Source organism: Gigantopelta aegis, chromosome 5 (genome assembly GCF_016097555.1).
Source record: "Gigantopelta aegis isolate Gae_Host chromosome 5, Gae_host_genome, whole genome shotgun sequence".
In the NCBI taxonomy this organism is placed as follows: Eukaryota; Metazoa; Mollusca; class Gastropoda; order Neomphalida; family Peltospiridae; genus Gigantopelta; species Gigantopelta aegis.
Window position 1 is genome coordinate 27,341,662 of NC_054703.1, and position 12,500 is coordinate 27,354,161.

The window sequence follows — 12,500 nt, forward strand, 5'->3', positions numbered from 1 at the left end:
GATTTGATGAAATAATTTATTAGTATTCACAACACAAGTAAACATGGTTAATGATGCCATTTAGTATATGTTAAAAAAATCAGGTCAAATGTGTTGTCAGACAGAGGCTTGACTGGTAGGTAACATTAATTATGTCAATTGTCATGGAATTTCTCATACAATTTTGCTTCAAAATCCACAAGAAAAGAGCAAAAGACATCAAAGTTCACGGACATTCCCTCGTCTCCCTTATTACTTATCTCCATTGTCAGCGCTCATCGCACTTCCTGTAAGTGCTGGATTGAAACTTGCTGCTATAAAAAGAAAGAAAAAAATAATAATAAAATATAAAATAAATTAAATTAAAATCAAACAAAGTCAAGTGAAATCAAATCAAATCAGATCAAACTAAAACAATAAAAAAAATTAAAAAAATAATTAAATTAAATTACCTAAGTGCAAATAAAGTAAAGTTAAATAAAATAGTGAAGTAAATTAGTAAAAGTTAAGTAAAGTTAAATAAAATAGTGAAGTAAATTAGTAAAAGTAAAGTAATGTAAAGTAAAATAGTAAAGTAAATTAGAAAAAGTAAAGTAATGTTAAGTAAAATATTACAGTAAATTGGTAAAAGTAAAGTAATGTAAAGTAAAATAGTAAAGTAAATTGGTAAAAGTAAAGTAAATTAGTAAAAGTAATGTAAAGCAAAATAGTAAAGTAAATTGGTAAAAGTAAAGTAAATTAGTAAAAGTAATGTAAAGCAAAATAGTAAAGTAAATTGGTAAAAGTAAAGTTAAGTAAAATAGTGAAGTAAATTAGTAAAAGTAAGGTAAATTGGTAAAAGTAAAGTAAAGTTAAGTAAAATATTAAAGCAAATTAGTAAAAGTAAAGTAAAATAGTAAATAAATTAGTAAAATTTTAAAGTAAAGTAAAGCAAAGCAAAGCAAAATATGGGTGACTCACGATATAACCCCCTGACCACGTGACCGTTTCTGTACTGATTTTCCTGTATTATTGTTCCAGGTTTTCTACGTGTGTAGCGCGGTGATAGGGGGCCTGTCGTCTGCCCTGATGTCCAGCTCTCTGGCCAGTGTCCAGGGTGTTGGGGCCCTCGAGGCCTTCTTCGGTGGTTTTATTCTGCTGTTTGGGGCTCGCTTTGGAGCCGGGTGTACAAGGTGAGATGTGTTATATTTAGCTGCGTTCACACTTACATTTTAATTAGTTTAACTACACTGGTAGAACTACACCTGTTTAAAATGTAAGTGTGAACGCGATCTTTTCACTATACCAGTGTAGTTAAAGTTTGCTTTGTTTAAAGGGACAGTCCTGAGTTTGCTGCATTTTTTAAGATGTTATCGACTAACAGAGACTTTTTAACGATTGTAATTACATATCAAATATATTTGTCTGGTTACAATATTAGTGGTTGTATATTAAACGTGTTTCTGATCGTTCTAATATTTGTACTTGGTTAAATTTCATTATAGTTCCTAAAATATTTTTGTATGTACAAAATTATTTGAAGACAAAATCCAGTTTGGGCTTCTTACAAATATTAAAACGACCAGAAACACATTGAATATACAGACACTGATATTCTAAACAAGAAACAATATTTAATATGTAAGTTTAATCATAGACATATTTTATTAGTCGGAAACATCTTACAATGCAGCAAACTCAGGAATGTCTCTTTAACGACATCACTAGAGCACAGTGATTAATTAATCATCGCCTATTGGATGTCAAATTTGGTAATTCTGACTGGTAGTCATCAGAGGAAACCCGCTATATTTTTTCTAATGCACAAAGGGATCTTTTATATGCATTTTCCCATAGACAGGACAGCACATACCACGGCTTTTGACTAGTTGTGGGGCACTGGTTGGAACGAGAAAAAATCTTAAAAAGAGACCGCCCTGACTTTGGAGCCACTGTAAAATGTTTCTGATCAGTTGGTCTATTTTAACTATTGCAAGTACATAATATTATATATACTGTCTGAAAAAAATGTAAAATCTAAAAGGAATACATAAATACTAAATAGTAATAGCAAATATTGACTGCAATCAAAACCCACATGCATATTGTTCGGAATTTGACTGTGTTACTGGCAGTCAGTACTAATGGCGTGGCTCATCTCTCTCATTCATCCATCCATTCATTCATCCATCAATACATCCATCCATCCATCAATAATAAATAATAATAATAAGTTTTCTTACAACAGAGATTGTTGACCGAAGACTGTACTTGCACACATACTGGTAAACATAACAACACGTATACGTACACGTACACCTACACTTAAACATAACAACACGTATACGTACACGTGCACCTACACTTAAACATAACAACACGTATACGTGCACGCGCACCTACACTTAAACATAACAACACGTATACGTACACGTACACCTACACTTGAACATACATGTACACGTACATTTAAACGTGCATGTACAGGTACACTTAAACGTACCCGTACACTTACACATACACTTACACTTAAACGTACACGCACACGTACACGGATAATAGATAAAAGGCGATAGACCATAATCATGAAAATACTAATATTTGTTTCTATTGCATTTAGCATTCAATTCCTGTATCTGTGTATTTGTCTATTTTCAGTGGTCACGGTCTGTCGGGCATGGCTTTAATGGCGTGGCTCAGCTTCCTCGCTGTCCCCTTCATGTTTGCTGGCGGTATCGTCACGGCCTTCCTGATGAGAACGGGTTCAAGCCCCCTCGACCGCTTCGTCAACGAGACTCTGGCCGTCTAACACTGAATCCACGGGGTCGTACCTAGCGCGGGAAAGGGGTGGGAGTGCAGAGGTCAACATCGACATTCAATTAATTTTTTTATTGAAAAGGTGTCTGTTAAAGGTTAAAATTGCCATTATTTTATCTATCAGGATGCTGTGTTACTGACTTGGTTGTTTTCGTACTGCCCCCCCCCCCCCACACACACACACACCACCACCACCACCACCATCCCACCCACCCACCTTGTTTATAGACTAGGTACGACCCTGATCCATTCGCCTTTATTAGGAGAGAGAATATTTTTATAAAAAGAACGACAAGAAAAACCGGACGGAACTGGAACTCTTATACGCTATACTGCACTGCTATTTTTAACTTATTTCCAATACTGGGAATCTTAGACACTTGTTACTAGGTTAGGTTCGACGCAGGGCTTGAAATTACGCGCAACTCGCTAGAGTGAAAACTGTGACCAAAACATTATTGTGTCTCGCGTTAAGTGTGTGCGTGTGAAAACATTTCTACTGGTTACCAAGCTTCTGCAACACACGGAATGCGGCTTTAATGGCTTCATTAGTCCTGCTTATTTTCACCGGCAAATCAATATAATAGATGGAACAGTTCTACTGGTTACCAAGCTTCTGCAACACACGGAATGCGGCTTTAATGGCTTCATTAGTCCTGCTTATTTTCACCGGCAAATCAATATAATAGATGGAACAGTTTTAAAGACGCAGACCCTAGTTTCTAACCATAAAAACTGACTCTTAAGTTTAGTTCCAGTGGCGGACCTCGAAATCCATTTAGGGAGGGGGCAATGACATGAGGCGGATTGTCAGTGGAACTTTGGGGGAGGTTTGGAGGGGATCGTAAAACAATGAAAATTAATATATATTAAAATTATAACTGTCGCAAAATCCCCTCCTCCCCCCCCCCCTCCCCCCCCCGATTCGCCTCTGAGTTCATCTACGAACCTGTAACACATTTTGATAAAGTTACAATAAAGTAAAACAAGAGTATGTGACGTTAAATCATGGAAATATCCTCGAAAATTAGACTTCGTGTCCATAACCGTTACTTCTTAGATGTACGTGCGGTTTGTTTATAAATATTTTTAAAAATGCATTTCTTGGTATTAGAAACACTAAAAAGACCAGAAACACTTCGGATGTAGAGAAAAGGATAAACTAAACGATAACGTCTAGTTAACTGTCTGATTTCAGTTGTCAAAAACTGATATAATAGGGAAACATGCGCCGTAATGTTTATTTCATTTTTATTTTCATTTCAACTTATTTTCATGCTTATATCCAATTAAGGTTCAAGCACGCGTTCCTGGGCACACACCTCAGCTATTTGGACTGTCTGTCCAGAACAGTGGGTTAGTTGTTAGTGAGAGAGAAGATGGAGTCGTGGCTTTGCACCTAGCCACAAAGTCGTTAAAAGTCGCTCTGTGTGGGAACCGGTACCGGGCTGCGAACCTTGTACCTACCAGTCTTATGTCCGATGGCTTAGCCACGACAGCACCGAGGCCGTTTCGTAATGTTTAATAACTAGGGTCTGTCGCTTTAATGCGTGGTGAAATAAGTAGACTAAACTACCCATGTCTGCACTGCTAAGCTAGACCACTAGATGTATAAAACCTGGTGACGATTTTCGTCCTGTTTACTGTATAACTTGAACAAGCTCTGAAGTACTATAATGTAAATGGAACTAACTGCTTGATGTGGGTAACATAACGGTGTCCTCCCATTTTGCCTACAACCGACTTTGCCTACACTCAGTTTGCCTACAACCCAGTTTGCCTACTCAGTATGAAAAGATGACATCCCCAGTTAAAAGTGTATGGTCCCTATGTATAAAAATAGCATTACGCAACAAAAACAATTAAACTATTAAAATGGGATCATTGGACTAATACTACTTACCATAAGGAGCCTGAAATCACCTTTGCGCAACTAAGCGCCAATTACATTATTTATGTTCATTATAATCTTAACTGTTTATATAATACGATGTTTTTCTATTGGTTTGAGACACAAAATAATAGGGATTGTCCCACTATTAACTGGGGATGTCACTTTTTCATACTGTAGGCAAACTGAATGTAGGCATACCGGGTTGTAGGCAAAGTGAGTTGTAGGCAGAATGGAAGGAAACCAACATAACAGTCGGCGAATATTATGTGACGTCAGTGATATTAACAATTTGTGTGACGTATGTAGTCCTACGACTACGAGGTAATTAAGGATGGTGTGACCTAAATATAGTCGTCGATAAACTATGACGTCATTGAGATGTGGATTTGTGTGACGTAAAATGATCGTGGACAATTTTTGTTTCTTGAAATCACTGAAAATGTGCTTAGGATGTATCGACGAAAACAGAACGTTGAATCGATTCATACATGGAGGATGATATCAATGTATCGACGAAAACAGAACGTTGAATCGATTCATACATGCAGGATGATATCAATGTATCGACGAAAACAGAACGTTGAATCGATTCATACATGGAGGATGATATCAATGTATCGACGAAAACAGAACGTTGAATCGATTCATACATGCAGGATGATATCAATGTATCGACGAAAACAGAACGTTGAATCGATTCATACATGGAGGATGATATCAATGTATCGACGAAAACAGAACGTTGAATCGATTCATACATGGAGGATGATATCAATGTATCGACGAAAACAGAACGTTGAATCGATTCATACATGGAGGATGATATCAATGTATCGACGAAAACAGAACGTTGAATCGATTCATACATGGAGGATGATATCAATGTATCGACGAAAACAGAACGTTGAATCGATTCATACATGCAGGATGATATCAATGTATCGACGAAAACAGAACGTTGAATCGATTCATACATGGAGGATGATATCAATGTATGTGACGGCTTTTGGAGTGACTTTCCTTATTCCTTTAATTTTTTTCCTTTTCTTTTTTACCCCGTGTCTGTGTGCGTGTGTGTGTGTGTGTGTGCGTGTGTGCGTCCGTGTCAGTGCGATATATATATGAAAGTCAAACAGAGAAAGACAGAGATATACGAGAAATACACACACAGAGAAAGAGAGAGAGAGAGAGAGAGAGAGAGAGAGAGAGAGAGAGAGAGATATGAGATATACAGAGAGAGAGAGAGAGAGAGACGGAGAGAGCGAGAGATATGAGATATACAGAGAGAGAGAGAGAGAGAGAGAGAGAGAGAGAGCGAGAGACAGAGAGAGCGAGAGATATGAGATATACAGAGAGAGCGAGAGACTGAGAGAGCGAGAGATATGAGATATACAGAGAGAGAGAGAGAGAGAGAGAGAGAGAGAGAGAGAGAGAGAGAGAGAGAGAGAGAGAGAGAGAGAGAGACCAGAACAAAACAGAATGTGTCAATATATATAACTGGAGGTAATATACATTTGTCATTAGAAGATTATTCAAAGAAAACATAATTTATTTATTATTGCTATTATTATTAAAATACTATAATAATATTACGGTCGTTATTATTATTATTATTATTATTATTATTATTATTATTACGTTAAAAAAGCACAGTCTTCTAAAACCAATTTACACTCATTCTGGCTGAAACCAACAGTTAATATATATGTTAATTGCAGTGACGTAGAAGCCTTGTTATTGTTCAATTTATGGTATTTAAATTTTGAGGTGTCTCGACACAAACGTGTTTATTGATAACTTAAAAATATGTCGACATGCAGTTGGTTCAAATGTTCGAAAAAGTTCGTTTTGTTTAACGACACCGCTAGAGCACTCAACGCATTTTATTTAAGGTTATATGGCGTCGGACATAATATGGTTAAGGACCACATATATTGAGAGAAGAAACCTGTTGTCGCCACTTCATGGGCTAATCTTGTCGACTTATAGTCTTAGAGAGACATTGTTTTTCTTTTATATGCACCATCCCACAGACAGGACAGCACATACCACAGCCTTTGATACACCAGTCGTGGTGCACTGGCTGGATCGAGAATTAACACAATGGGCCAATGGCGTAGCGAGGGGCGGGGTCATGCAATTCATGCCCTTAGCCCATCAAACCCGTTTGGCGTTTGTACTATATTAAATTTATAAAACACACACACTGTAATTAAACACCATATAACCGTAGTTCACAATGCGTTCAGATGTTAGCCATTCTTTTTTTTTAATCCATTGATTTTTGTTTTCCTTAGCAACATTAAAAAATGTCATGGAAGGAACGAAGGAAGGGAGGAAGGAAATGTTTTATTTAACGACGCACTCAACACATTTAATTTAAGGTCATATGGCGTCGGACATAATATGATTAAGAACCACACAGATATTAAGAGAAAAAACCCGCTGTCGCCACTTCATGGGCTACTCTTTTTGATTAGCAGCAAGGGATCTTTTATATACACCATCCCACAGACAGGATAATACATACCACGGCCGTGTTTACACCAGTTGTGGAGCACTGGCTGGAACGAGAAATAGTCCAATGGGTCCACCGACGGGGATCGATCCCAGACCGACCGCGTACTGAGCGAGCACTTTACCTCTGGGCTACGTCCCGCTCTCCCCTACCCCCCCCCCCCCCCATAAGTAAGACACAGACAGGATAGTTCATACCACAGTCTTTGTTACACAAATGTGGAGCACTGGCTGGAACGAGAAATAGTCCAATGGTCCACCGACGGCGATCGATCCCAGACCGACCGCGTACTGAGCGAGCACTTTACCTCTGGGCTACGTCCCGCTCTCCCCTACCCCCCATAAGTAAGACACAGGATAGTTCATAGCACGGTCTTTGTTACACCAATTGTGGAGCACTGGCTGGAACGAGAAATAGTCCAAAGGTCCACCGACGCGATCGATCCCAGACCGACCGCGTACTGAGCGAGCACTTTACCTCTGGGCTACGTCCCGCTCTCCCCTACCCCCCATAAGTAAGACACAGACAGGATAGTTCATACCACAGTCTTTGTTACACCAATTGTGGAGCCCAGACCGACCGTCCCCCACCCCATAGGTAAGTCACCGTATGACCATAGTTTAAAATGCTTTTCGATGTTAACACATTCTCTTTGTTTCTTTTAATCCATTGATTTTGTTTCCCCTTAGCAACATGAAGCTATGTCATAGAGCCCACAAAAGCGTCTGTAATCTGAGGTAAACACACGTAATCTCTACTTTCTGATAAACTGAGCTAATCGATTTTGACCATTAAAGCTGCAATGTCGCATTTAATGTTTAACATTTAAATCGACTTTGGTCATGAAAGCCGCAATATTGCATACATTGTTAACATTTAAATCCATTTTGTTATCTAAAGCCACACTGTCGCACACATTTTAAACATTTAAATCAATTTTTTCCATTAAAGCAGCAATGTCGCATTTATTTTAAACATTTAAATCCATTTTGTCCATTAAAGCCGCAATGTCGCTTTCATTTTAAACATTTAAATCAAATTTATGACATTTAAAGCCGCACTATTGCATACATTTTTAACATTTAGATATAATATTTTGACCATTAAATGCACAATGTCACATACATTTTTAACATTTAAATCCATTTTGACCATTAAAGACGCAATGTCGCATACATTTTTAACATTTAAATCCATTTTGACTATTAAAGACGCAATGTCGCATACAATGTAAACATTTAAATCCATTTTTATCATTAAAGCCGCAATATCTCATATATTTTTAACATTTAAAGATACTACCCTGTAATTTCGTACGTACGCAAAGATATATACATGTATACCGAACAACAAAAGAATCGCGAATATTTTATGATAAAATTAAAGTCACAGACCCTAGTTTCAACTCGTGAAACGGACACCAAGTTTGATTAATTTACAAACCTGTAACACAGTTCGATAACGTTACCACAGAGTGAAACAGTATTTGACATTAAGACGGTGAAATATCCTTTAAAATCGATTAAAACTCGACTTCATAACCGTTACTTCTCAGACGCACGTGTGTTTTTAAAAATATTAAACAAAATGTATGTTGTGGTATTAGAAACACCAGTATGACCAGAAACACTTCGGTTGTAAATAAATGGATAATATAAATAATACAATATAAGTAATGCTTGATTTCAGTGATAATAAACGGTTCTAATAGAGAAACATTATGTCTTAGGTCTTAAAAACTAGGGTGTGTCCCTTTAATTCGATAAACATACTGTGAAAAAAGGCCTAAAATGTTCATGAAATGATAATTTTAATAGACACAAAAACCACTGGGAATACTTGAATTGAATACTTTTAAATACATATTTTGAGGTACGGCAAACATTAGAACGACCCGACGACAGGGCCGTACGCTGATGAAAATGGGGGGGGGGGGGGGGGGGGGGGGTAAGGGGGGGGGGGGGGGGGGGGGGGGGGGGGGGGGGGGGGGGGGGGGGGGGGGGGGGGGGGGGGGGGGGGGGGGGGGGGTGGACACTACTTTTTATAAACAAATGAAACACTATACAAATTAAACCCTGAGATGTGTACGCTATTTTCTGTAGTAAAAAAAAGAAGAAAAAAAGAGAGATTATCAGGGGGCAACTGCACCCCCACCCCTTCAAACACACACAATCCCCCCCCCCCCCCCCCACCCCCACCCCCGAAGGGTACGGCCCTGGACGACAGGGCTCTATTTTACAAAGCGATCTTTGCGCTAAGATTACCATATTGCATAGCTACATTTTTTATGCAGTTACGGTGATCGTAGTGCTAATATCACCATAAGTGCATAGCTGCGTTCGTTATGCAGTTACGGTGCTCGTGACGCTACGCGCATAGCTACGTTCTTTATGGAGTTAAGGTAATCGTAGCGTTAAGATTACCATAAGGACATAGCTACGTTCTATGTGTAGTTAATATGCTCGTAGTGCTACGATTACCATAAGTGCATAGCTACGTTCTTTATGCAGTTAATGTGATTTTTGTGCTAAGATTACTATAAGTGCATAGCTACTTACGGCGTTTTTGGCGCTAAGATTATCATAAGTGAATAGCTACGTTCTTTATGCAGCTAAAAGTGAACTTAGCACTAAGATCGCTTCGTGAAAACGGGCCCCAGATAGATATATACAATTATTGTTTACGTATATATAATTATCTTCCATCCAGTGTGGCTTTAACTGTTTAATGACCCAGTAGCCACTAACAACGAATGTGCTATTTATGTATGTGTGCGTGTGTGTGTGTGTAATATATATATATATAGTTAAACCTGTATTCAGCGGTCACCTGCCTTAAGCAGCCACTTTTTTCGGATCCCAAATCATTAAAATACCTGTATTAAGCGGCCACAGTGAATGCTTACTATTATATAAAAGTGATATTTAACAACAGCGATAAGGTGCAGCAAATAATAGATCTTCACACCTTCAGGAATACTAGTACCCATTCAGTCCCGACATCTCGACTGTGTATCAATTAAGAAAGTATGTTTGTGGAAAGCATCTAATTGCCTCTGGGCAGGCTACGCTTGACATTTGTAGATTCACTTACTATGACAATACACCGCATGAAGTAGAAATTAAATAAATAAATGGAAAGAGAAAACAAACGTGTTGAAAACGGTTAATTTAATACATTCCAGTTGCAGTTTTTCCTGAAGGAGGCGACATGTCAAACGTTTATTTGTAGTAAACTGTGAATCACATATCCATTCATTAACAGTATAGACGCTAAAACAAGAAACGACAACATATGTTTTTAAAGACTATATGTCGCAACCTGTAATCAGCGGCCACCTGTCTTAAGCGGCCACTTTTATCTACTCCCTTGTGTGACCGCTTAAGACACACACATATATATATATATATATATATATATATATATATATATATATATATATATATATATATATATATATAGTGTGTATATATTTTATCCCCTAATCCCCCACCACTGGATTTTATATAGGGGATGGGGTGCAACCCATACTGGGGGAACCAACCTACACTATGTATGTATGTATGTATGTATGATTTTAGATAATTTAATACAGTAAAAACAAGAAAAGGTTTGATCTGGGACGCCATGGACCCCGTGCGCCCCCCCCCCCCCCCCCCCCCCCCCCCCCCCCCCGCACACACACACCTCTTCGCTATGCCACAGTCCCCAACCCAGTCATTTTAGGATAGGGTCATCTCCGATTTCTATAATAAAATCACATTATCAATAATGAGTATGTACACAGCCGGTTGGCTAGATAGAAAAAGTCTTTATTTTATTCATCGCAGTTACATTTTACCCTCCCCCACCCCACCACCTCGGCTATTTAGGCTGTCATGAAATATTTGTTTCCACAGCTTCAAATCGATTTTAGGTACAAAATGTACATAATGTAATTTTCTTTAAGAGAGTTTAATATGTTCGTATTGGTTTTGTCTTTAATATTCCCTTGCAAATGGCAGAATTGCTTTTGGTAATCAAATGTAAAACTTGTTTCCCTTTGCTTTGAAAAAAACACAAACAACCAGACTTAATTTTACACAGCTTGCATATTCAGTTGAACCATCTGCCAACGTTTTCAAAGAATAATTATGTAACACTGGTTACGTGTTTTGTTTTGTTTTGTTGCAATTCTCCTTATTGATTTTTTTCAAAAATCATTTGTAGGCTACCTTTATTTCCTCAGTTCGAAGAGACCGGCCTCGATGGCGTCGTGGTTAGGCCATCGGTCTACAGGCTGGTAGGTACTGGGTTCGGATCCCAGTCGAGGCATGGGATTTTTAATCCAGATACCGACTCCAAACCCTGAGTGAGTGCTCCGCAAGGCTCAATGGGTAGGTGTAAACCACTTGCACCGACCAGTGATCCATAACTGGTTCAACAAAGGCCATGGTTTGTGCTATCCTGCCTGTGGGAAGCGCAAATAAAAGATCCCTTGCTGCTAATCGGAAAGAGTAGCCCATGAAGTGGCGACAGCGGGTTTCCTCTCAAAATCTGTGTGGTCCTTAACAATATGTCAGACGCCATATAACCGTAAATAAAATGTGTTGAGTGCGTCGTTAAATAAAACATTTCTTTCTTTTCTTTCTATAGGGAAAAAACCCAACAAAAAACAAAGCAAAAACTGTAGTGCAGCTATAGGGAAAAAAACAAAAACAAAAACAAAAACAAAGCAAAGCAAAAACACAAATACAAACACAAATAAACAAATAATTTTTTAAACCTGAAAAGGCCCCAATAACATTTCACTTCAACGTATTTTCGTGCTTATATGCAATTAAGGTTCAAGAATGCCGTCCTGGGCACACATCTCAGTTATCTGGGCTCTCTGTCCAGAACAGTGGGCTAATTGTTAATGGTTACTGGTTAGTGAGATAGACGAGTTTGTAGTGGTCTTACACCTACCCACCGAGTTGTTAAAACTCGCTCCGGGTGGGAGCCGGTACCGGGCTGCGAACCCTGTACCTACCAGCCTTATGTCCGACGACCTAACCAGGAAACTACCGAGGCCGGTGTCCCAACAGCAATATTATTTTGGTGATTTGTGAGAGTAGTTACGACCTTGTCAAAACTGCCTTTGAAAGTTCAGATGTCGTCTACTCATGCAATATAGGATTTTTGTGTCGTCACACACCGTTTAGGTGTTCCCATGTCATGTCATTTCATAGGGTTTTACGTGCACATTCAGAGCAAGCTGTTGTAGCGCACGCCTGTCGTGGGCGCAAAAGCCGGCCTGGACCGGCTCTTCCGTCCATGACAGGAAAGGTGGGG

General features: G+C 38.6%; 1 protein-coding gene across 1 annotated transcript in view; it reads left to right on the forward strand.

The window, feature by feature from the left end:
* LOC121373039 (UPF0394 membrane protein PD_1892-like) overlaps nt 1-5,724 on the forward strand; it is a 6,947-nt gene extending 1,223 nt beyond the window's left edge. The window contains exons 2-3 of the mRNA XM_041499483.1: nt 1,000-1,151; nt 2,617-5,724. Coding sequence (XP_041355417.1) covers nt 1,000-1,151; nt 2,617-2,767 — 303 coding nt within the window. The 3' untranslated portion in view covers nt 2,768-5,724. The remainder of the gene's footprint in view (nt 1-999; nt 1,152-2,616) is intronic.
* Nucleotides 5,725-12,500: the final 6,776 nt, after the last annotated feature.